Genomic DNA, 27265 nt, shown 5'->3' with positions numbered 1-27265 from the left:
CTCACCTAAGCTAGAAGCTAACAAGCCTCCAATGGTCCTTCTGTAACAACGTGCATTGTAGCTGGCATTTTGTCTAGATTCCCTTGTTAGCCTTAATCTTAACATGATAATACCATAAAATCTCACTCTCCACTCATAACAGCAGTAATAAAGAAATGCTCCGAAACTCATACAGGTTACCTTTACAGCCCACACAAGAACTAAATTTTCCTCTAATGTACTTTCAAAAGAAAACTACATATCGCTGAAGCTCTTATTCTAACCACAACACTGTAGCTAAGTGTCCTATCCACTGACTCTCCCCATCCAGCACTCAAAGGACTGTAAGTGTGTGAGAAGCACTGGAAGCAGGTATGTGGAAGGCATGGCTGTAATCCCAGAACCTGAAGCGCTCTGACAGAATGGTAAGAAGGTTAAGGCCTGACTGGGCTACACAGGGAGAAACTGCCTCAACCAGCTAAAAGAGAAAGAAATCAGGGTACAAGGGCTCATGGGGGAGGAAAGAGTTTTATATATGCCAATATACTCCAAATACACTTGATTTCTCCATCTCAGAAGAGACTAACAGATCATTTATACACCATGCATAAAAATTAACGTCATATGGATGAAAGGCCTAAATATAAGAACTAAAACTATGATGCGTGCCTGTGACTGTAACGCTTAGGAGGCTGAAACAGGAATATGAGCATGAGGCCAGACTGGGTTATATAATTAATTCCAGACCAACACAGGCTACATAGTGAGATCTTATATCAAAATAGGAAGGAAGGAAGGGAGGAAGAAAGGAAGGAAGGAAGGAAGGAAGGAACGAACGAACTACAACTATAAAACCTCTAAAACAGAGCCTTGTAGTGGTTTTAATCCTAGCACTGGGAAAGCAGAAGCAGGAAGATCTCTAAGTTCAGGCCACCCAAAACTACATAGTATGACCTTGTCTCAAAAAGAAAGACAGACAACTGGAGAGTTTATATTAATTTTGTACCAATAAGATAAGCAACAAGGGGCTGGAGAGATGGCTCAGAGGTTAAGAGCAGTGGCTGCTCTTACAGCGGTCCTGAGTTCAATTCCCAGCAACCACTTGGTAGCTCACAACCATCTGTAGTTAGATGTGGTGCCCTCTTTCTGGCCTGCCTGCATGCATGCAGGTGGAATACTTGTATACATAATAAACAAATTTTAAAAAAAGATAAGCAACAAAAGAAAATGGAATGAATAAATAGGATGTTATTAAAATTTAAGTGAACTTTATTTACTGTGCACACATGTGCATGCACATGCCCAGGCCCAGTCGTGCCACAGCAGGCATGTGAGAGTCAGAGGACAACTCCTGGTAGTCAGTTCTCACCTGCCACCTCATGGTCCTCAGGCCTGCAAGCAAGCACCTCTACCTGCTGGGCCATTTGCTGGCACAAAACTTAAGGATACCATCAATAAAATAAAAAAATTCATCAGGCACGTTGGTTCACGTCTATAACCAGACTTGGTAGGTAGAAACAGGGAATTCCCAAAGCTGAATGCAAAAGCTCAGGTTCAGTGAGAGACCCTTGCTCAGCATATAAGGTGCAAAGCAATTGAGAAAGATTCCCAGTGTCAAACTCTGCACCCCTCACATACATGTGTTTGTTCACAAACCCGCACACACATGCACAAATACATATACACATGTGAACACATATATACCCACACACATGCACACCACACACACACTTTAAGACCAGTCTGAACTACAAAATGAGAACATCTGAAAAAGTGAAGAAATAACTCACAAGAATGGGGGAAAATATTTATGAAGAATCAATCCTGATAGGACTAAATATTTGTAAATTACCAGTGCTAAGTGATAGAAATAAAAAAATAAAAACAGGGCCAGCAAGATGATTCAACTGGTAGCTAGGTGTGGTAGTATGTACACCCAGTATGTAATCCCAGCACTCAGGAGACAAAGGCAAGAGGATTTCTGTGAGTTCGAGAACAGCCTGGTCTACAGAGCGAGTTTCAGGATAGCCAATGCTACACAGAGAAACCCTGTCTTGAAAAACAAACAAAAAAGGTGGTTCAACTGGTAAATACACCTGCCTGCTAGTCTGCCAACCCGAGCTCAACCCCCAGAAACCAAACGGCAGGAAAGAACTGACTTTCTTGGACTGTCTTCTGACTGCCACATATCTGCTCACACAGATGCCACATACATGATCTGAATAGATACTTCTCATGTAAAGATGCTCTACATTATTTATCATTAAAGAAATGCAAAACTGGGGCTGAAGAGATGGCTCAGGGGTTAAGAGCACTGACTCTTCTTCCAGAGGACCTGAGTTCAATTCCCAGCACCCACATGGCAGCTCACACCAGTCTGTAACTCCAGTTTCAGGGGATCCCCACACCCATGGCAAAAACACAAATGCACATAAAAATAAAATAAAATATACTTAAAAAATGCAAAACTGGTCTGGAGAGATGGCTCAGAGGTTAAGGAGCACAGGCTGTTCTTTCAGAGATTCTGAGTTCAATTCCCAGCAACCACAGGTGGCTCATAACCATCTGTAGTGAGATCTGGTGCCCTCTTCTGGCCTGCAGGGATACACTGTATACATAATAAATACATCTTTTAAAAAATGCAAAACCATAAGGAAATCCTACTTTATATACATAAAGAAAACTATAATAAAAGATAGTTTTTTGTTTTTTGGTTTTTTTGTTTTGTTTTTTTTTGGTTTTTCGAGACAGGGTTTCTCTGTGTAGCTTTGCGCCTTTCCTGGGACTCACTTTGTAGCCCAGGCTGGCCTCGAACTCACAGAGATCCACCTGGCTCTGCCTCCCGAGTGCTGGGATTAAAGGCGTGCGCCACCACCGCCCGGCAAAAGATAGTTTTGATGAGGATGTTTCTGCCACTTGGGAAACAGCTTGGTTGCTCTTCAAAAAACTATAGCTCTCAGTTGACCTAGTAACCCCACCTGGAGGCCAGTATTCAAAATAAAAACGGGTTCATTGGAAACAGCAGTATTCTAGTAACAAAAAGGGAAGGGAACAAAAGTCTGTCAAGTGATGAATATGCTACAGCCACGGGCTGAGGAGACTGCTCAGTTGTAAAAGTTTCCACACTAACACAAGCTTAGACCCCCAGCACCCAAATAAAAGGTTACTGCAAGAGAGAAGTAAAAGGATCCCTTGGATTCAGTGGCCATCAAGTCTAGCTAAAACCACGAACACCCACACTCGGTGAGAGACCCCTTGTCTAAAAACTAAGGTGGACAATGACTGAGGAAGACACCTCTGGCCTCCACACATATGCATATACACTCATGGGAAAACACATACACACTACATCCATGGGACAATTACTTAGCAACTGACACATGTGACAACATGGGTGTATACTGAGAACATTATGCAAGCAAAAGATGACCACCTATTATATGACTCCGTTCATATGAACTGCCCCAAACAGAAAGATCTGTACAGAAAGCAAATACTAGTTGTCCAGGGTTTAGGAAATGAGGAGAGGAATGAAGAATTAATGAATAGAGACAGCTGATGGCTTCTTTCTGAAGTGATGGAAATGTTCTGAAATTAGTAGTGGTCATTGCACAACTTAGTGAATATACTTTTTACAAACAAACAAACAAAAAAACCTGCTGAATTATATAACTATGGAAGGTAAATTTTGGGGGCTGGGGACTAACTCAATTCATAAAGTGCTTGCCACACAAACTTGAGAACCTAAGTTCAACCCCCAGGTCCAGAACAATGTAAAAATCGAGGCATGATGACATACACTTCTAATCCCAGTGTTGGGGAGGCAGAGACTGGAGGACCCCAGGGGCTCACCTGTCAGCCAGTGTACCCTACCTAATCAATGAGCTCCAAGTCCCTGTCTCAAAAACAAGATGAAGCCATGTATGGGACCACACACCTTTAGTTCTAACACTCAGGAGGCAGAGGCAGAGACATAGGTGGATCTTCTGAGTTGAGGCCAGCCTACCTACTCTACATAGAAAAGTTTTAGGCCCGCTAGGGCTCCACAAGACCTTGTCTCCAGGAAAAAAAAAAAAGTATACAATCCTGAGAAACAACACCCAAGATTGATCTTTGGCACTTACTTACACACACACACACACACACACACACACACACACACACACACACACACACACACACAGAGAGATATGTTATGAATCTGAATTATATCTCACTAAAGCTAGCTTAAAAAAAAAAAAAACTACTATCTCCTTAAAAACCTGTTGGCCAGACATGGTGGCACATGCCTTTAATTCTAGCACTTGAGAGGCAGAAGCAGGCAGAACTCTTGAGTTTGAAGCCAGCCTGGGCTACAGAGCAAGTTCCAAGACAGTCAGGGCTAAACAGAGAAACCCATCTCAAAAATAAATAAATAGATAGATAGATAGATAGATAGATAGATAGATAGATAGATAGATAGGCCAGCCAAGATGGCACACACCTTTATTCCCAGCGTTTGGGAGGCAGAGGCAGGTGGAGTTCAAAGCCAGTCTGTTGCAAGATATTTGATCACACTGTGACCCCCGAGATTGTGTTATTTACTGGAAAAACCTGTTTTCTGGTTGTGGTGTGGCTCAGCCCTAGCACACACCTTTCATCCAAGAGCTTTCTGCTTAAATATTATAAACAGGATTAAATAAAGTCAACCATAGGTCAAGAGGCGGAGCAAGCAACCAGCTGACAGGAAGTGAACAAGAAAAAAATCACAGAGAGTAAGAGGGAGTCTGAAGGACGGAGGGAGAAAGAGACACATAGGAAGGAGAAGGGAGGGGTATTCTTTTGGTCTCTTTCCGGAATGACAGTAGAGGAGGAAAGGTGAACTGGGTGTTTCCCCTGCCTCTCTGAACTAGCAGGCTTTCAACCCAAGATCTGGCTCCCGAGTCTTTACTGATGAAATACAATGATTGAGATTTTGTTAAAAACACACCAGCCTGGTCTACAAGGCAAGTTCCAAGACAGCCAGTACACACAGAGAAACCCTGCCTCCAAATATATATATATATAAATTTAAAAAATAATAAATAAATGGAATTGACATTTTTGCAGGATAAACATTCAATACTGCCAATATTTTTAACTTAATAAATCATAAGGGAAATGGGATCTTATTATAAAGAGCAAGTAGAGACATGCACGTTACCACATGCCTGTAATCCCAGCAAAAGGGGGGTGGGCAAAGCAGGAGGAGCCTGAACTTATGAGAACCTGTCTCAAAAAGAGGAGGTGGAAATTGGAACTGGATTGATGGTTCAGTGGTTAAGAACACTTGCTGTTCTTGCAGAAGTTCCAGTATACACATGGTGACTTACACCATCCATAGGCATGCACACATATATACATACATATATACATACATGCAGGCTAAACACTGATATGCATAAAAGTAAATCTAAAAGAAGCAAGCAATGGAAAATTTCTAGGCTATTTAAAGATCACAGAAGGAGGATTTAACTGCAATTAATGACTGATGAGGGAAAAACAAACATTTTCTTCAATGGTGTGCCTACTGGTGAGGTGCTCATCGTCCTGTAAACAAACCCTCACCATTATCCTAACAGCAGCCTTAATGGAAAGCACTCGATTACAAAACAAGAAAACCTAAGAGGAGAAGGGAAGCTAGCTGGGACAAGGAAAGAGATTAGCATGAGTAGAAGAGGGACAAGAGTAACAGGAGGAGGGGAACACAACTGACATATATCATATACCTCACGACAATGTCATGACAAACTCTATACATAATCAATATATACTAATAAAAACATTAAAATAATAATGAGAAACACTCCAGCTCCCAAAAATATTAACACTTAACTTCTTGACTTTTGTGTGTTTGTGTATAAAATATGTATGTGGAAGCCAGGCCAACCTGTGGGAGGCCATTCTCTCGCTTTCCTCCTTGTAGATTGTCCTGTCTCTGCTCCCCAGCACTGGGATCAGAAGTGTGTGTCACCACGCCTAGCTTTTTACATGTGTTCTGGAGTTCAAACACAGGTCCTCAAGTTGGCATGGCAAGCATTTTACTGAGAAAGCTATCTCCCTAGTCATCAAAACTAACCTTATAAAAGCTATATAGGGGCTGGAGAGATGGCTCAGCGGTTAAGAGCACTCACTGACTGCTCTTCCAGAGGATCTGAGTTCAATTCCCAGCAACCACATGGTGGCTCACAACCATTCATAATGAGATCTAGTGCCTTCTTCTGGCCTGCAAGCATATATGTAGGCAGAACACTGTATACATAATAAATAAATAAATCTTTAATAAATAAATAAATAAATTTAAAAATAATTAAATAAAAGTTATATAATTCTGCCTGGCAGTGGTGGTACTTGGGAAGTAGAGGCAGGGAGATTTCTGTGAGTTCAAAGCCAGCCTGGTCTACAAAATGAATTCCAAGACAGCCAAGAACAGCTAAGGCTACACAGAGAAACCTTGTCTTAAAACAAAAAACAAAAACCAACAACAACAAAAGTTCTATAACTCAGTGGGTTGTTTGTTTTAGAATATTTCACTAAGCTATACAACTTGCCACCACTAATTTCAGGCACTCCTCTGGAGTTGTCTGGCTTGTTTTTTTGAGACAGAGTCATTCAATGAGACATGGGGCTGGCTCACAGGTTAGGATGGCTGACTGGTTAGTAAGCCTTGGGGAGTCTTCTGTCTCTGCCTCCCAGGCTTTTTACTTGAATTCTGGGAATCAATAGCTGTGCACGCACAGCAAGCATTTTACCAACTGAGCCAGCCCCACTTGTGGAGGTTTTACCAAGTTTCATATCGTGTGGCCTTAAACTAGCTATAACCAAGGATGACTTTGAGCTGATCTTCCTGCCTGCTAAGATGTTAGGAATGATCCATTATACCCAGCTCAATTTTTCAAATTTCAAAAAAGACTTCATGGCCTGTCACCAAACCTGAGTTCAATCCAGGATCCAAAGTTGGAAGAAGAGAACCAACTCCAGTTGTTCACTGACCTCCACATGCACACCATGCTATCTCTAAAGAAATATGTAATAGAAATAAAATAGATTTTAAGTATCTACAAATAGTAATATAGGAGGGATGAAGAGAGATGGCTCAACAGTTAAGAATATGCAATGCTCTTCCAGAGGATCCAAGTTCAGTTCCCAGGACCCACATCAGGCAGCTCAGAACCACCTGTAACTCCAGCTCCAGGGATCTAATACTTCTGACCTCCACAGGTATGTGCAGATGTAGAAATGTTCACACAGACATATACACTTAAATATAAATAAATATTCACAAAAAATATAAGCCAGGCCTGGTGGCACATGCTTGTAATCCCAGCACTGGGGAGGCTGAGGCAGGCAGATCTCTGTGAGTTTGAGGCCAGTCTGGTCTACAAAGGGAGTTCCAGGACAGCCAGGGCTACACAGAGAAACCTTATCTTGAAAAACCAAATAAATAAATTAAATTAAATATAGTCATTACAAAAAAAATTAAACCTGAAATTTAATAAGGTATTATATATAAAATAAAGAAACTAAAAAAAAGAAATTGCCGGGCGGTGGTGGCACACACCTTTAATCCCAGCACTCAGGAGGCAGAGGCAGGCAGATCTCTGTGAGTTCAAGGCCAGCCTGGTCTATAGAGCGAGTTCCAGGAAAGGTGCAAAGCTACACAGAAAAACCCTGTCTTGAAAAAAAAAAAAAGAAAAAGGAAAAAAAAGAAACTTCAGCTACTATTTCAATGATAAGGCTTTTACTGTTCTAAACTGAAAGCTTTAAACTGATGTCTGTCCTGTAAATTTAAGACTAACCCCAGCTGACTGCCCAAAACTTTATTCCCAGTGATGCTAGGTAAATGCTAGCACTGAGCAAACTTCCACCCCAGTTTTTCAGAACTTTGAAACAGAACTTTACCGTGACAAATTTTATGAATGTAAACTACCTGAAATGCTTCTTAGACACAAGTAAAATATGATTATTAACAGTCAGTAAGAATAACCAAGCCTGGAATATCATTTAGCTAGCTTAGATGTCTTATTAATTTCTACCAGTTTACTTACCCAAATGCAATGCTTCCTGGTACCTCTTAGTATCAAAATACAAAGACACCAGCCTTGCCTAGGAAAGAGAAAAGGCATTGCTTGAAGGGAACAGGGGGAAATCCACAGACAGAAATCAAAGAATGACAGTTACCAAACTATTACTGTTGAATATACATGTTCTGATGAGAACATGAAGTTGAATAAGTCAACTACGCCCAGTACTATTTCTTACTATGGCCAAATGACTGTTAACTATACCACACTGCTGCTTATTTCTATACTCAAACAGCAAAAGTGCCTTAAAACTTCAAGAAGAAATAAAAATAATTTAAAGGATAAATTTAGCCAGGCGTGGTGGTACATGCCTGTGATCCCAGCATTCAGGAGGCAGAAGTAAGCAGATTTCTGAGTTCAAGGCCAGCCTGGTCTACAGAGTGAGTTCCAGGACAGCCAGGGCTACAAAGAGAAACCCTGTCTTGAAGGGAAAAAAAAAAAAATTTAGACCCAGGCATAGTGGCTAACATCTATAATCCCAGAATTTAAGAGACTGAGACAAGAAGTCTGCCAAATATCTGAAGCCATCCTGAGCTATAGAATAAGATGATATCATTTTTAAAAAAAATAAATACTTCTACCAGGGATATTCCCGTAAGTGAAAGCACTATCAACAATCTTCAGGTGACAGGGGGATACAGAGCTCCTCAAGATGCTTCCTCCATCAGGGTGGTACTCATCCTCACATCTTATCTATCTAAGGCTACAATCTGAAGTCAGTGCTGAGGTGGGCACCTACCTCCAATGCTTGGCGTAAGAAAGTTCTTTTCTCTGATTTGGCCCATTCGATGCACTCTAAACATAGCTCGACCTGCAAGAGAGACAATATACGTAACTTGATGTCCACACACTTCTTCCAATTAACCACACACTGGAAATGGAAAGGCTTTAATTCCCTCCTTTCAGATTCCCAGTTTGCTCTATTTACCGTCCACAGCACGTTTACTACCATACCTCAACAGTTTTAAGATTCATTCATTCATTCATTCATTTATTTATTTTATGTACACGAGTACTCTAGATAGAATGTATGCCTTTATGCATCAGATCCCCACTAAAGATGGTTGTGAGCCACCATGTGGGTGCTGGGAATTGAACTCAGGACCTCTGGAAGACAAGCCAGTGCTCTTAACCTCTGAGCCATCTCTCCAGCTCCACATTTTTTTAAGAGCTGGTCCGTAATATGCTTGCCCACCATACTTCAACATTTAATATGGTTATACTAGGATGAAGAATCAACTTGGTTCTTAAAAATTATATTATTAGGACCAGTACAGTGGTATACACCTTCAGTCCCAACACTTGGGAAGAAGAGGCAAGCAGATCCCTATGAGTTCCAGGCTAGCCAATTTGGTCTACACAGTGAGTTCCACGTCAGCCAGGGATATGTAGTGAGACCCTGTCTCAAAAGAACAAAACAAAACAAACAAACAAGTGTTCTTTTGAAAAAGCTTTCTAGCCGGGCGGTGGTGGCGCACGCCTTTAATCCCAGCACTCGGGAGGCAGAGCCAGGTGGATCTCTGTGAGTTCGAGGCCAGCCTGGGCTACAAAGTGAGTCCCAGGAAAGGCGCAAAGCTACACAGAGAAACCCTGTCTCAAAAAACCAAAAAAAAAAAAAAAAAAAAAAAAGAAAAGAAAAAAGAAAAAGCTTTCTATGGGGTTGGGGATTTAGCTCAGTGGGCAAGCACAAGGCCCTGGGTTCGGTCCTCAGCTCCAGGGAGGAAAAAAAGAAAAAAAGAAAAAGCTTTCTCTTCTACCTTCCTAGTAGATATTCAGAATTCCTCAATACTCAATACATAGCCCTGGAATGTATCTTTAAAGTACAAATCTCGGGCTGGAGAGATGGCTCAGCCGTTAAAGGCTAGGCTCACAACCAAAAATATAAAGTACAAATCTCTCCCTGAATAGTTGGAAAGAGTAAGGTAAAATACTGTGACTATGCTAGTAAAAAGAGGTGAAATTCCAAGCACAAGAAAGCTTGTTCCTGCCAGGCAGTGGTGGTACACACCTTTAATCCCAGCACTCAAGGAAGGGGCAGGCAAATCTCTGAGTTTAAGGCCAGCCTGTTCTACAGAGTTCCAGGACCGACAGAACTGTTACACAGAGAAACCCTGTCTAGAAAAGAACCAAACCACAAAACAACAAAGTCTTGTTCCTAACAGCTAGCCGTAAGGCTCCAAACATCTAACTTGCTCTTTCTCATTAAGCACAACTAGCCAATTTATTATCACTCATACAGGAAAAACAGATACTGTAAAAGGGGAAAGCATAGAGTTGGCCTAACACATTTAAGAAAGCTCTGAATCCCCAGTTCTGCCTGCCACCCAAACAGTAATAAGATGTACAAAGTCACAAAACGTAGCATTCTCTATCAGAGAACGCATGCCGTTGGGTACCCACAACATTCTAGCTTTGACAGACCGCACATGAAGAACTGCAGGTTTCTTATCACTTCAGTAAGTTTTTTCTTTTTTAAATTAAGGTTGCTAATCGGAACATAAGGTGATGAAATGAGAAACTGAACTTTCTGGAGAACTGCTAATGCAATGGGTTCTTATGTAAATTCAAAGTTCTCCTGAGATATGCTGTAAGGGAAATAATCCAACATGACAGGATCGACAAGCTCATTAAGTAAACAAAAATAACATCAAGACAATTCACTAGGATGAGATCAGTGAAACCTTCCTAACTCCTCACTGAAGCCCCCTGGTGGCTATCTAATTTCCAATGCTAAGCACAACTGACTTCCAACAATGGTAAAATGGAACAAAGACTAAACAAAAAGCAAGCCAATCACAACCTTAAGAGTTTTGTGTGGTGGTCTGAAAAGTCAAACTCAAGATATATTCATGATATGGATGAAGTGAATATGTGTGTGTGTGTGTGTGTGTGTGCGCGCGCGCGCGCGCGCTATATATATATATATATAGTTATGTGACGTGTAGTGTGTGTGTGTGGTTTGGTTTGGTTTTTTTGAGACAGGATTTCTCTTGTAGACCTGGCTTTTCTGGAACTCACGCTACAGATCAGGCAAACTGAAAATATTTTTTTGAAAATGTCTTAAGTCATTTTATTAATGACTTATTAATATTAAGTTGAAAATTACTTGTGAGGCTAAGAAATATCCATCAGTTTTAAGGTGGAGTACTTTTTCAAATTCACAAAATTAATGCTAAGAAATTGGTACATTCCTCTATACTATGTAGTACTTCAATAAATATCCAAAGGGCTAGAGAGATGGCTTGGTGGTTGAGAGTACTAGCTGCTCTTCTGGAGGACGCAGGTTCAATTCCTAGCACCCACATGGTAGCTCAGAACCAGCTGTGACTCCAGTTTCAGAGGATCCAACACCCTATAGAGACATACATACATGAAGGCAAAACACCAATGCACATAAAAAATGAAAATAAAAAACCACTCTGAAATATCACTAAGCAAAAGAGGCAGTCAAGTCTACTCTTCATTTCCCTGATAATCCAGATGTTAAGTGGTTTTCACAAGGTCATGTATCAGCTGCTAGGACCAGAAATTTCCCTGTAGTGGTTAGCCATTCCAGCTTTGGTCTGGAAGTTCCAACCCCCATTGAGGTTTTGGTAACTATCACGCCCAGAAGGCGGGGCCAAGGGAGGGCCTGAAGACCCGAGATTGGGACGTGCAGCGCCCACACGCTCTTGCTGCTGGGAGCTGGGACGCTAGAGGTGGATGGAGGAGAGTTCTCCAGAGGACACCGCCAAACTACAGCTGTGTCTTTCCCAGAACCCTCAACCTACCTATTCCTTCATTTGTAAGTTACGCCATTAAATAAATCTCCTTTTAACTACGTGGAGTGGCCTTAATAATTTCACCAATATTTCCCTACCTCCAGACTTCAGTTAAGGTCATTACAGACATTCTCCTAGAACAAGAATGTTTGCCTTTACAAATGAATTTGAAATCTATTTTCAATGACAGATTGTAAGGTTTGCTTTATCTATGATGATTATGAAACCAGTGCCGGTCCCAGGCAAAAATTGAAAGGTCATGGAGCTTGCTACATAGTTATTTGGTCTGAGTGACTTAGTGTTTCCTTCCACCACGTAGATACCAAGGATCAAACTCAGGTCATCAGCTTTGGCAGCAAGCACCTTTACCCGATGAGCCATCTCGTCAGCCTCCCTCCTATTCTTGATGAAAAGCTCTTTAACAAGCTTTCTTCACAACACTCTCAAACTTGCACTCGCCTCAGGCCTCAATACCGCTACAACAGTGAGCCGTCTACGCCTTCCTTCTACCTTCTCACATCACCCAGAAGAGTTTAAAGAAGCAAGAATAAACACTGCATCAATTTCCCACAACAAAAACTTTTCAGTCACCTAGACAAAAAGAAAAGTGAGATATGCTCATAAATCCATTAAACAAACTCATCTCTAGGGGGCTGGAGAGACAGCTCAGTGATTAAGAGACTATCTGTTCTTCTAAAGGACCCAGGTTCAACGTCCAGTACCCACATGGGAACTCACAAGTGTCTAACTCCAGTCCCCATGGACTGACAACCTCTTCTGGCCTCTGAGGACACTGTACCTGGTGCACAGAGTTATATATACACAAAATGTCCATACATTTAAAAAAAAAAAAAAAAAAAAAAAAACAGCCAAGCCTTTAATCCCTGCATCTGGGAAGCAGAGGCAGGAGGATCTCAGTGGAAAACTAAGTGAGTTCCAGAACAGCCAGAGCTGCTACACAGAGAAACTGTCTTGGAAAACAAAAAACAAAAATACCAACTCATATCTTAATTCACGAAAGTATTTTGGCCAGGCAGTGGTGGTGCACACCTTTAATCCCAGAACTCGGGAGGGCAGAGCCAGGAGACTCTTTGTCCAGCGTGGTCTACAAAGTGAGATCCAGGACAGGCTCCAAAGCTACACAGAGAAATTGTGTCTCGAAAAAAAAAAAAAAAAAAGGGAAGAAAGAAAGAAAGAATTTTCTGAGCACCCAAGGTCTGACTGTACTAAAATTGTAATTCCTTTAAGACAAACTATTCCAGGGGCTAAAGGGGCTAGACCGCTTAGCTGTTGAGAGCACTGGTAGCTCTTGCAGAGGACGTGGGATTGATTCCCAGCACCCATATGGCAGCTCACAATGGCCTCTAACTCCAATTCCAGTGATCCAACATTCTCTTCTGACCTCTTCAGGCATTGGACACATATGGTGCACATATATACATGCAGGCAAGGCACCTATACACATAAAATAAATGTAAAAAAAAATTGTTTAAGTAGCCATAGAATGTGAAGTATACTGGAAATGAGGTATAGAATAATTCCCGACTGAGACTGTATTAAAGATGATAAGGCAAATGCATAATTGCCATATAATGTAAAACAATCATAAATATAACATATACAAAATACAATGTGGGTCACTGAAAAAGTTAAGATCACACCAGCATAAACGGGAAAAAATGTACAAGGAAGTGAGGTTGAGACAGACTAAGAAGGAAAGGCACAGCACGAGGAGCTGCCCTCTCAGCAAGCCAGCGCTCAACAGCAGTCAGAACAGGAGGCTCACCCTGCTGCGGTGTACTATACTCCAGAAAACCACGCATTACCTACAGCTGACGGTGGAGAGCAACACAAGGCTCAAGCAGGGGCGGAAGAGATACAGCATTTTCACAATGCTACTTGGTACGTTATCTTTGAAAGTAAGCCAGGCAGTGGTTGTGAACACTAATCTCAGCACTCAGGAGACAGAGGCACATGCACCTCTGTGAGTTCAATGCTAGCCAATCAATATACAGAAAGACAGTCTCAAAAAAAAAAAATCCATAAAACAAAATAAATAAAAAGAAAATTAATATAAAGCCAATGGTGATATATACTCCTTTGATCCCAGCACTGGCAGAGGCTGGCAGATCTCTGAGGTCAAGGCCAGCCTGGTCTACAGAGTAAGTTCCAAGACAGCCAGGACTACAGAGAAACCCTGTCTCAAAATGGAGAGAGAGAGAAAGAGAGAGAGATCTAATATAGACAGAAGGTATGGAAGTCAGTCAGGTGTGGTAGCACATGCCTGTAATTCAACAAGCCATCCTCTGACCCACGTACATCCATCACAGGACATGGGTATATACATATACTCACACAAAGTGGGATTTTTCTAATAGCAAATAACCTATAACCCACAAAACTATCAAAAAAATTCCAATCAATGGAATGAGACTTGGGATTTTTTTTTTTTTGATAAAAGCTAAATTGCTCATTGTCAAAAAAGCCTTTACCAAACACTGAAGTTACACACATATGAAAAGGACGAAATGCAGTCAGGCATGGTAGTGCATGTAATTCCCGCACCTGGAAGGCTACAAGAGGATTTCAAGTTCCAGAACAGCCAGAGCTATGAGATCCTGACTCAAAAGGACAAATGAGCCAGACATGGGGTACGCCTGTAATTCTAGCACTTGGAAGGCAGATGCAGGAGGATCTCTATGGTTGTGAGCCCAGGCTGGTCTTCATAGCAAGTTCCAGACCAGTCAGGACTACATAGTGAGACATCTCTAAAAAGGACAAATTAATTATTTAACTAATTAATTTTCTAAAAGAATAACTTGCCTGAGAACTTCCATTTACTCTAGGAAAAGGAAGAAGGTCATTAGTTGGAGAAAACGAACAACTGCAATGTATAAACAGTAAAGAGAGCGCCTACCCAAACATGGAACCGTATAACAAAAGCCAGTGAGTCCTACTGATCAAATAAATAAGAGCACCAAGTTATGAGCTGAGGATACTTCCACCAAGGATTAAAGGCACAACGGTGCTCAACTTTAATCCTAGCACTCCAGAGGCAGAGGCAGGCAGATCTGTCTGAATCCCAGGCCATCTGATAGTCTGCATAGTGAGCTCCAGGCTGACCAAGGCTACATAAATGAGGCTGTCTCAAAAAAAAAAAAAAAAACTGAAGGAAAAAAAGGAGTAAAAGAGTGAACACTAACCAGGTGCGGTTCTACCCAGTCACCTGTGAGAGGGAGGAACAAATCTAATGACTTCAGTGAGCAAAGAAACAGCCGCAATAATGTTTAACCTATACAGTTCAAAGTAGCATTTATTAGTCATTGGTCAGCCTGTTTTAAGGAGTTCTACTTCAGACACAAGATGAATTCATGAATACAAAGTACAGTTTAGAAAACAAGTTAGATCAACATTTCTAAAAATTACGTTTTCTTTAATTCACCAAAATACGTATAAAACTTTGATTCAAAGGCATTTATCTAAAAATTATCTACTTTTGACCTACCATCATAAACCACAAACAAGTAAATCTGAAGACTGCCCTACAAGCTTGTAGCTTGGCTTCCAAGAGTCATCCCAGTGGGGCTGGAAAGATGACTCAGTGGTCATGAGCACTTATTGTTCTTGCAGAGGACCTGATTTCAGGTCCCAGCACTCACATGGTAGTTTACAACCATCCATAATACTAGTTCCAGGGTAACCAATGCCCTCTTCCAGCCCTCAAAGAGCACCAGACACACACATGGTACACATACACACATGCAGACAAAACACTGATACACATAAAATAAGTCTAAAAAATAAAAAAGCGAGTCGGGCGGTGAATCTACTCTGAGAAAAAAGATAAAGAAATAATAGGATAAATAGGTAGATCATTGAATCTACACTGAAGAAAAAGGGGAAGATATAAAAATGACAAAAGGTAGACTAATGAATCTATTATGAAAAGAAAAAAGAGAAAATATGGATATAGTAAGATAAAAAGGGAGATTATGGAATCTACTTTTAAAAAGGAACTACTTGTTTTAAATAAGATAAGTAATGAAAATGTTTTGGTCTGAGTTTATCAGATGTTACTGGACTGGACATTGTTAATATATATAATGGAGTTTTTTGTCTGGATCTGTCAAATGTTAATGGACTAGACATTGTTAATGTAATCTTGACTGTATATTGCATATACTTATTGAAGATAGTTTTTCTTGTATTAGTTATAAGCTTTTTTAATTTTAGACAAAAAGAGAGGAAATGTGGTGGTATTGTGTTCCCCAAAATATTGTGTACTCTAATAAATTTATAGTAGATTTTTTTTTAGGCTGGGTGGTGGTGGCGCACGCCTTTAATCCCAGCACTCGGGAGGCAGAGCCAGGCGGATCTCTGTGAGTTCGAGGCCAGCCTGGGCTACCAAGTGAGTCCCAGGAAAGGCGCAAAGCTACACAGAGAAACCCTGTCTCGAAAAAAAAACGAAAATTAAAAATAAATAAATAAATAAATAAATAAATAAATAAATAAATAAAAAAGCATCATCAAAGCAAGAAACCAGAATTAACAAAATATAATTCCTAAGTGGGATCAATCCATGTATCCTCGATTTCTGAAATCCCTCACTCCAACCAATATACTACTGTGGACTTTTGTTTTTACCTGCATGCCCACCTAAGATAAAGCAGACAATCAGACATACAGCCAACTGGCAATTCCAGCCCCTGACTTGATATATTATCATACATATTATATAGTATCTGCCTTCCCTTTTAAAATACAAGCCTCATGAGAATATTAATGCGTTTTTCCAACTGTATCCCTATTGGCTACAGGACTACTATAAACACTCAGTAAACACTAGTTCCAGAAATGATCTATTTTGAACAGCTCAATGTCCAGTTTAAACTTGTAAGTAACATGTATAGAAACATCAGTCACTTCCCAACACAACAGATGGATGTTCACCCCTTAATAAAGGCACGTAAGCCACACAAAACATGACAAGAAAAGGATGCCACAAGCTCAACTGGTGCTCCTAAGAAACTTTGTGACACAGATGAAAGGTACCACAGACACAGAAAACATTACAAAGGTGTGGCAATACAATACCTCAAAGACAAGAATCAGTTTGTGACCCTGATGTAATGAGGATTCCAGGGACCACTGACAATCTCCACTTACAAAGCAAAGCATGGAACAGACTCAAAGTATCAAATGCCCTGTAACAAAGAGAAACTGACATGATAAGTCCTGAGCGTCCTCCCAGCTGTCCCTTCCACACAGTACCACAGTGAAGTAGGCATCTTTCACTGAAACACTTTTTCCATATCATCTACTTCCTCTCATTATTATAACTTACCTCCTGCCCTGTAGCTGCTTCCATATCAAGAAACAGATCAAGGAGAGATCGAACCAGGCGAGCTGCTTTAGCCTTACTGATAGAATTCAAGAAAGGTCGTACATACTTCAGGAGTCCTCCAAGCTCTGTATGGGTGGCAATTTAGAAAATAAAATGTAAATTCTAATATTAGAAACAAAATGTTCACTTTTTTTTTTAAAGTAATTTACTTTTATTTTATTTGCATTGGTGCTTTGCCTGCATGTATGTCTATGTGAGGGTGTCAGATCTTGGAGTTAGAAACAGTTGTTAGCTGCCATGTGGGTGCTCTGGGAATTAAACCCAGGTCCTCTGGAAGAGCAGCCAGTGCTCTTAACCACTGAGTCATCTCTCCAGCCCCCAAAATGTTCATTTAAAAAAGCTAAGCCTCAGCGGGTAAAGGTGCTTGCCATCAAGTCTGATGACCCATCTTAGGCCCCTGGAACCAAACAGTGTAGACACCCAACTCTTACAAGTTGTCTTTAAAGTTCCACACAAGCACATGGCATGCATGGACTCCCCACATATACACAAATAAATACATTAATAAATAAAATATATGGGGGAAAAAACTGAGTCACTGTAACAAAAACCATGCCTGGTTTCAGTGTAATGAAACACATTAGAGGTTTTAACAATATTGTCCAGCAAAGCCAGGTGTGGTAGATCACATCTAGCACTTGGGAGGTTGAGGCAGAATTACCTTGACTCTGAGGTCAGCCTCATAATGAGTTCTAAGTCAACCTGGGCTACAGGATGAGACCTTGTCTTAAATTTTTTCTTTTTTTTAGCTAGGCAATGATGGTGCATGCCTTTAATCCCAACACTTGGGAGGCAGAGGCAGGCGGATCTCTGTGAGTTCCAGGACAGCCAGCACTACACAGAGAAACCATATCTTGAAAAGGGAAAAAAACAAACCTTTAAATCACAGCAGGTAATGGAATACCAACAATATTGTTACATACCAAAGTTGTATTCCATTCCCACTTATTCACTGAATCACTTGTGGGGAAACTCCCTCATTTATCCATTTTAATCAAAGATACACAGTAAAGTTCTTCTGGCCTCACAGAACAGTTCTATAGAACATGAAATATGCTGTGCACCTGCCCACAGTGGACAAAATCACCCACTCACAACCAGCAAATATCAAGTCACAAGAGTAATGTTTTTAACTCCAAATTCATGCCCTGGCTGCTTCCCAAAGACAGAGGTCTCCAACTCCAGCTCCCCTCTTAAAGCTTCCCTTGGCACTAACAAGCATTTCAGCACTTCCTTGGCACAGTGAGGTCAGGATGTCTTGTCTTTAAAAGTTTCATTATACAGTTTAAAACAATTCCTCATTAATCCAAAGCCTAAGTCTTAAGTAATGACTTAAAAAGCTGTCCATCATAAAGTTCTCTTCTCCTTTTAGAAGAGAGCAGTTCAGGAAATCTAAGTCACAGGAGTGACTTTATTAGCAGTAGAGAGGTGCTTACTAAACCTTAAAAATGTTTGTTTTTCAAGGCAGGGTTTCTCTGTGTAACAGACTTAGCTGTCTTGGAACTGGATTTGTAAACCAGGCTGGCCTGGAACTCAGAGATCCACCTGCCTCTGCTTTCCAAGTGCCAAGATTAAAGGTATGCACCACCACACCTGGCTAAAAGAATTATCTTTATTGTTTTTAATTATGCTTATGTGCACCTGCAAATGTCCTTAAAGGTCAAAGATCAGAGGACTCAAGATGCCCCTAGAGCTAGAGTTACAGGTAAGCCACTCAATGTGGGTGTTGGGAATCAAACTTGGGTCTTCTGAAAGAATAACAAGTGTTCTTTACTGAGCCATCTCTCCAACCCCTATACAATGTTTTAACTAAAAAAGAAGTATTTTGGGAATGTAGGTTGAAGCTGCCTTAGTGTCAGTGTCTCTTTAATATTCTCTAATTGTAGACTCATCCTCCTGAGAACTCTAATTCAGGGCAAGCAAACTTTGCCCTCCTGAAAACGCAAAAGTCAGCGTCCTTGAAACCCTCATCTGCCTGAATTCAGAGGGTGCACAGAACTACGAGAGGTGCTAAGGGGAAGCTACACAGAATGAGAACGTTCACCCATCACTCCCCAGGACTGAGCTTTGACTTCCAGTATCTGAACTTCTTTCCATTCCACTCTCATTTATGCTCATACACTCACTATAAGCCTGCTCTCAAGCTGCCTTCATGCCAGAAGCCCATCCAAGATGTCTTTCTCATCTACATAAATTCTATGTAGCCCTTGGAGGCCCAGCTAAGGAACTACTGAGTCTTCCATAATAACTCCAGTTGACACTGATTTTTTTCTCTCATCAAATTCCTCTTTGTGCCCTTTCTCTCTCCTTCCTATCTACCATGAATTGAACAGTTCTGTTCCATCGTATACTCTCCCACTACAACGACTGAAAGCTCTGGAACCACTGGCAACATAAATCCTTTTTGCCTTAAGAAAAAAATCCTAGCCTGCTAGCGTGTGCTATAAATCCAGAACAAGGCTAGGGCAGTAGGATCACAATGAGTAAGTTCAAGGGCTACATAGTAAATTTGACATAGCCTGGGCTACAGAGAGATATCCTGTCTCAAAAGAACAAAACAGACATGAAATCCTGTCTCAAAAAAACAAAAGACACACACACAAAACATCTTTTTTTTTTTTTTTTTTTTTTTTTTTTTTGAGATGGGTTTCTCTGTGTAATAGTCCTGGCTGTCCTAGAACTTGTTCTGTAGACTCTGTAGACCAGGCTGGCCTCGAACTCAGAGATCCGCCTGCCTCTGCCTCCCAAGTGCTGAGATTAATGATGTGCACAACCATTGCCCAGCTTACTTTTTTAAATTTTAATTATTCTATATAAGCATAGTTTGTATATGTGCATGTAGGAGTTGGAGGGGCTCGAGTGGCAAGTACTCCACCACTGAGTTACATATACCCCTAGTTCGTGACTGCTTATTACAAGTAGTCTGGCCAGGCGGCGATGGCGCACGCCTTTAATCCCAGCACTGGGGAGGCAGAGCCAGGCAGATCTCTGTGAGTTCAAGGCCAGCCTGGTCTACAGATCGAGATCCAGGACAGGCACCAAACTACACAGAGAAACCGTCTCAGAGGGGAAAAAACTGCAGTAGTCTGATACAATATTCTTTCTTCCATATTTTAGTGACTAATATATTTAGAAAGCAGTCTATTTCCATCTTTTTTTTTTCCCCGATACAGGGTTTCTCTGTGTAGCAGCCTTGGCTGTTCTTCCTGAAAAGTGTAATAATATTGCCTACTCTAAGTGTTCATATATTTCATCCTCATTACTCCTCTGAGTAAGTGGTTCTGCACTTGTATCTGCTAGTACTCCTTTGATGCCAAAAGACAGAAACTGTCAGAGCCAAGAGAAAGAAACATAAAGACCATATGCTCTCTCTTCTCTCACCTACCTTGTCTTTAATTCTCTCTGATGTTATTTCTATCTTTTCTGTTTGAAAATCATTTTCCTTCCTAGAAAAGGCAGAAGTGAGACGTGAGCTAAGGTGTCTGCCTTTATCTCTAGCATCTGCCAGCATTATTTTCTCTAAGTACTGTTCTTCTTACCTCAACAGAGGAACAAATGATCGGAACTATCTTTTTTAAATCTCATTTTCTACTTTAGTCTATTACTATTGAGTATTCATTCTTATACATACTCAGTTTCTTTCCATGTTTGTATATTCCTTTAATTTCATAAAATCATATTCCCAATTTCATTGGAATTAGCTGCAATTTATAATCAGAATCTCCTTCTTAGAACCTAACAGACTCAGCAGATTTTTTTTATCAAGTCTTGGGAGAAAATATCCATAGACCCTGAGTTTAGGCATCTGGTTTGCTAATGCTCAGAACTACTCTCAATCATTCCTATACATCAGACCTTATCTTACTCGTTGATCTCTAAGGACTATTTTCCACCAGGAATCCTATCTTAAATTTTTTAGGAAGGGTACTTAGCCTACTGCCAGATAACTATCAAATGCACAATAAAGAAAACTGAACACAGCCGGGCGGTGGTGGTGGTGGTGGTGGTGGTGGTGGTGGTGCACACCTTTAATCCCAGCACTCAGGAGGCAGAGCCAGGCGGATCTCTGTGAGTTCCAGGCCAGCCTGGGCTACAGAGGGAGTTCCAGGGAAGGCGCAAAGCTACACAGAGAAACCCTGTCTGGAAAAAAACAAAACAAAAAAAGAAAACTGAACATTAAGGGAAAAGACATATTTTCAAAGCTAAAAGTCAACAGAAGTCTATCAAATAATTAATTGCAAAAATAGGTAAATTAATATAACAGGCTCCAAGATTTCTGTTCTGTGAATACCGACCCATAAGGATCAAACTGTCCTAGAAAACAGTAAGCAAACTAAAAGAGCTTTTGAAAACTATTATATTTCACCTATTAAATTCCAGCAAGTGGCCAGGTGTGGTGGCACATACCTTTAATCTCAGCACTTGAGAGGCAGAGACAGGCAGATCTCTGTGAGTTGGAGGCCAGCCTAGTCTACAGAGTGAGTTTCAGGACAAGAGCTACAGAGAGAAACCCTGTTCATCCTCCCACCCCCACCCCCCCAAAAAATCCAACAAGTGAAGCAGTGTATTCCCTAACTAATCACGTGTTAGAGAGCAAGAATGGAGAAGCATGAAATTTCAGTAACTTCATTAGAGAAAAATCACTGAAACACTCACTGTATATACTAGATACAAGGTTGTTTTTGTTGGGTTTTGTTGTTGTTGTTTTTGTTTTTTAAGAGAGGATCTCACTATATAGCCCTGATTGTCCTAGACTCACTATGTAGACCAGGCTGGTCTCAAACCCACAGAAATCAGCCTGCCTCTGCCTCCGAAGTGATGAGATAACAAGCATGCAACATCCACATCTTTACTTCACTTTCTACTGATTAAGCCAGTAATTAAAAAGATAAATCATTAATTGCAAAGATCTTAGTTTATAAGTTCAAGACATTTTGTTATACTATCTCTACCATTCTCTTTGCTTATTACATAAATTGAAAGTAACTCATGAAGTGACTTACCAGAACTCCCTTTATGCTAATCAAATAAATTCTAAATTCAACTTAACTTCTTTTTTTTTTTTTTTTTTTTTTTTTGATTTTTCAAGACAGGGTTTCTCTGTGTAGTTTTGTGCCTTTCCTGGGACTCACTTGGTAGACCAGGCTGGCCTCGAACTCACAGAGATCCGCCTGCCTCTGCCTCCCGAGTGCTGGGATTAAAGACGTGCACCACCACCGCCCGGCTTCAACTTAACTTCTTTTATGGTTTATGTTATGTACATGAATATATGTCTGTGTACCATGTGCATGCCTGGTGCCCTCAGGTCAGAAAAGGGCTTCAGATCCCCTGAGACTACAGTTACAGATAGTTATGAGACACCATGGGAGTGCTGGGAACCGAATCAAGATCCTCTACAAGAACAATAAGTGGCTCAGTGGTTAAGAGCACTGACTGCTCTTCCAGAGGTCCTGAGTTGAATTCCCAGCAACCACATGGTGGCTCACAACCACTTGTAATGGGATCCCGTACCCTCTTCTGGCCTGCAGGGACACATGCAGGCAGAATACTGTATACATAATAAATAAATAAATCTTTAAAAAAAAAAAAAAGAACAATAAGTGCTCTTAAGTCGTAAGCCATCTCTCCAGCCCCTCTAAGTTCACTGTAAGTGACAAAAATGACCCATTTTAAGTTTAAACACACTTAGGATTCTATGACCACTTTATTGGTCAAAGGCCCTTTCTAGTCAACAGGATTCTCCTTATTTCAAGAACTATCATCTCAAGCTCAGCCAGCCAATGGTTCAGTTACCACGAAGATGTCTGAACAATATACAGCAGTCCCAAGCACCAAGAAGTCTTAGGAAGGCACTACTTGATGTCTTACTCATTCTGCGTCAGAAAAAGTGAGTCACTTGGATACAAAATCCATAGCCATTTTTTTAAATGAAGAGCCTAAAGTCACTCTCTTTAAATATACCAGAGCTAGTCAATGAAATTGCTGAAGACTATTGCCCATATATAATGAAATACAGTGATAATTCAAACATAAGAAACAAATCACAGATTACTATATCCCAACAAAAACAGGACTTTCCCCCTCACTTTACTGTTACAAAATTGAAGAACAACAAGTTGTCAGGCAAATAAAACTGAATAATGCCACAAACGAATTGGGTGTTAGGTGTAGTTCAGTGTTTTAAGAGAAACTCCATCTGGTGTTTCAAAAGCATTATAGGTACAATCTGTTTGTAAAACTTACCAGCAGCTTGTCCAGTCTTTGCCAGAAGAGACCCCAGTTCAAGGATGCTCTGCTCTTTGACCTGGACTGCCTCCTCATCATTTTCCTGAATGTCACGTTTCACTGAGAAAAGAAAATGAACTCTTAAAATTATGATTTTTAAAAAAAAAAAAAGCAAGGGGAAAATTTACTCTCATAGACCCATTATGAACTCTAGCCTATTTCCCAAATGAAACTACCAAACAAATAAGAGCTAAGAAAGTAAAATAACCAAGTATCTATAGGACGTGCATCATAGTAATAATACAAAAATAGATTCCATGCCGGGAGGTGGTGGCACACACCTTTAATCCCAACACTCAGGAGGCAGAGCCAGGCAGATCTCTGTGAGTTCGAGGCCAGCCTAGGCTACAGAGTGAGTTCCAGGAAAGGCACAAAGCTACACAGAGAAACCCTGTCTTGGAATGAAAAAAAAAAAAGAGTCCTTTTCAAGTGAGCCTTTTTAATCACTCCCTTAGAATCCACCTCACCTAGACACTGAAATGTCTGCTGTTTGCTTAAAGTAAAACTAAAGCAAATCCTTTCCAATTATGGTCATCACCCCACGTGATGTTAGACACTATGCTAGACACTATGTTGCATGATTTTTTTAAATGCCGTGCATTTACCTATCACAAACTAAAATCAAATTATAAAGTTATTGACGACTATAAACCAAGTCTTTCAATAAACTTTTAAGTCTATAGAAAACTTTAGCTAAAGGATGTATTTATTAGGAATAAACAATTTTATAAAGCAATTCTAGGCAAATCCTTATCAAAGCTTCGGTGATGTTCAAGTTACACTTAGGAGAGACTGCTGCCTCATAATGGATTCAGGTCCTGTTAAAATAACTTTCTGTCTGTCCCACTTTCAACTGTTAATAATTATTCAGCCACTTGAACCTCAGACAGTCTCCAAAGTCTGTAGTGCTTATTTTGATCATCACTAGTTACCACTGCTCCTATAAACCATCATGACTTGACAAAAAACAAGATTTTGATACTTCATGATGGAGTCCAGAAAAAGTGAGGCTGTCACCCATCATGACTCAAGCTGGCTCTACCAGGGAGCTTGCTGGGGACTCTCCTGTAGTGTGGTGAGCAACCAAGAAATACTCTAATGGCAACGTTTATCAGTAATTTCTACTTTCTGAAAGGCAAACAAATTAAGCACTAGGCACAAAAACTGTTAAAACTCATGCTCCTCAGATTACTTCTAAATATTAACGTGTGCTCACAGAAAAATACCTACGTAACCACAACTGGGTAGCTCTGGTACTGTTCTAAAACTGATTTAGGATAAGAACTTTGAAAAGCACTTGCTCGACATTATTCCTTCAAAACACACCGTGAGCATCATCGCCTCTTCTTTTCTAGTCCCCCAAAGATAAAGCCATCAAGCTCTTGTTACTGTCCTTTCTCTGTGCAAATGTTGAGAACTGAAATTCAACAGACTCAGTAAGTCCACATAAGCACCAACATCCTGGAAGTCCTATATACAAGTGCATTCACTAACTACTTGTTGAGCCAATCCGAATCAGGATACAATTAAAAGATCACATTATCACAAGAAGCTTCTCATGCCCTAGCTGAACCCTTCAGGACTGAATATTTTTTAAAAAAAACCTTCTCTGCCATTATCCATTTATTCCTGTTCACACCTGAATCCCAGTAGAAGGCGACCGACCGGCTGAAGGCTCCTATTTCAACTTTCCTGTTGCCCTCAGGTTTAAGACAATCACGCTATGATGCTAAAATTTTCTTCTTCTCCCACAATGTGGGGCTGGCCGGTTCCAAAGAGTTCCCAGAACAACAGACAACTAACTCTGAACTAACTTCAACCCCTACCGGGGAGAATTAGTCACCTCCTCTGTCCCGGCGGTCCCACCCCGACACTTCGCCTCCTCACAGTCTACACCGGACAGAAGACCGTCTTAGCCACCTCCACCAAATGCCAATCTGAGGTGTGTGGCACCCCTCATCTCCCCCACTCCCAGAAGTGGCCCTCTTCTGCTGGAACCTGCTGCTCCGGGCTGGGGGAGTAAGCAGCGGCTCCCAGCGTCCCGTCCCGCGGAAGAAAACTCCAGGAGAAGCGCTCGCGCTCCGCTCCCACCCGGGGCAACCTGTGCTGATAACAACGGCGGGAAATGCCAGTCCCGAGCGACTGTCGCCCGGGCCTTCCAGGAACACACTCTGCGAGCAGCGTGTGACCAGCAGTGGCCCCCAGCCGCGGGCCAGCTCGCGCGGGCCACAACCCGGGACCCTTAGGGGTGGTGAACCCGGCCCGGCCCTCTCTCCACGCCGCGCTGCGCCCACCGTGAGTCAGCAGCCAGCAGGTGGACGCGCGGGCTGCCTCGGGGCTTCCCGCCCGACTGGAAGCCCCAGGGCTCCCGGGGGCCCCGAGCGGCCTGCGCCCCCGGCCCGGCCCCCCTCACACACAGTGAGTCAGCAGCACCACAGCCGGCTAGCCCGGCCCCTCTCCGCTGCCTCCGACCGACACAGGCCGCGCCGGGCCGGCGGGGCCGCGGGGACGGCGCCAGGACCTTTACCGATGGAGTGGAGGATGTCGATGGAGGCCTCCCGGTCGGTGCTGAGTAGAGACTGAGCTCTCTGGAACTCTACCACCGCTGCGGCCGCCATCTTACCGCTCTCACACCGTCCCCGGCCGCAGCCGCCGACGCCGGAAACACACACCCGGAAGGCCCGCCCTCGCTTCCCTCCCCCCGAGACCCTCCCCCCCCCGAGACCCTCCCCCCCCCGCCTCCCTTCCCAGAGCACCCCGGGAGTTGTAGTCTCTCTGCCGGGCGGGTGAATCAGGAGCGTCCCGCCAGTGGCATGCGAGCTCCCCAGCACCATCTTGCGGCCAGCTCTGAAGAGACAAGACCGAAGTTAGTCCCCACCTTCCCTAAAAGAGGCTGGGTGCTCCAGCGAAGCTGCTTGGCTATCTTTATAGTATTCACGTTCGACCAGTCATTCGTAGCAATAGATGACCTTTCAAATTGCCTGTTGGGTGGCAGGGAATAGCACCGTTCAGGTTCAAGTATCTTGCAGAAAGGACACATACACACACTCCCTTCCAGTGCTAATGAAATCACCAGTGTCACAGTACACTTTCTTTCCCAAATTACCATTCCAACTTCGGACAGAGCTTCACATTAAGAATTGAAAATCATCTTTGACCCACGCATTCAATCTAAATAGTTCTTGAGATTCACACAGATGACTCACCCCAGCTTCCCAGCTCAACAATAGAACAAATTTTTCCTCCCATATCTCTTAATTCCTTCAACTGTAATCAGATATCTGTGAAGATATCAAGGAAAGGAAAAAGGCATACTTTATGTGACCACCAAGATTTAACCTAAGGATGTTGCTAAAACAATACAGAGAGGTGACAATCCAGACATGAAGTAGCTGTGCTATTAAAGAAACTGTAGGGGCTGGAGAGATGGCTCAGAGGTCAAGAGCACTGACTATTCTTCCAGAGGTCATGAGTTCAGTTCCCAGCAACCACATGGTGGCTCACAACCACCTGTAATGAGACCTGGTGCCCTCTTCTGGCCTGCAGTCACATATGCTGTATACATAATAAATAAATAAATCTTTAAAGAAAAAAGAAACTGTAAATAGGACCAACATTGCACTCCTCTGTGACTGGATTATTCAATCTTCATATCTGTCTTCTTTTATCTGTCAATGGTCCGTGAAGAAGATATTTAATTCTTTAATAACTAAGGAAACTGAAGGGATAAGGGA

The 27265-nt window shown here is 41.7% G+C and overlaps 1 protein-coding gene across 1 annotated transcript in view; it reads right to left on the bottom strand.

Moving 5' to 3' along the window:
• The window catches only part of Psmd11 (proteasome 26S subunit, non-ATPase 11), a 39990-nt gene extending 13785 nt beyond the window's left edge, over positions 1-26205 (bottom strand). Inside the window, exons 1-5 of the mRNA XM_028866971.2 lie at positions 26059-26205; positions 23490-23591; positions 17187-17311; positions 8821-8892; positions 8046-8103 (exon numbers count right to left, since the gene is read on the bottom strand). Coding sequence (XP_028722804.1) covers positions 8046-8103; positions 8821-8892; positions 17187-17311; positions 23490-23591; positions 26059-26149 — 448 coding nt within the window. The 5' untranslated portion in view covers positions 26150-26205. The remainder of the gene's footprint in view (positions 1-8045; positions 8104-8820; positions 8893-17186; positions 17312-23489; positions 23592-26058) is intronic.
• Between the last annotated feature and the right edge of the window lie 1060 nt (positions 26206-27265).

The sequence above is a fragment of the Peromyscus leucopus genome, chromosome 8b (assembly GCF_004664715.2).
Source record: "Peromyscus leucopus breed LL Stock chromosome 8b, UCI_PerLeu_2.1, whole genome shotgun sequence".
Taxonomy (NCBI): Eukaryota; Metazoa; Chordata; class Mammalia; order Rodentia; family Cricetidae; genus Peromyscus; species Peromyscus leucopus.
The sequence above is the reverse complement of the archived record's forward strand: the minus strand, read 5'-3'. Positions and strand labels throughout refer to the sequence as shown.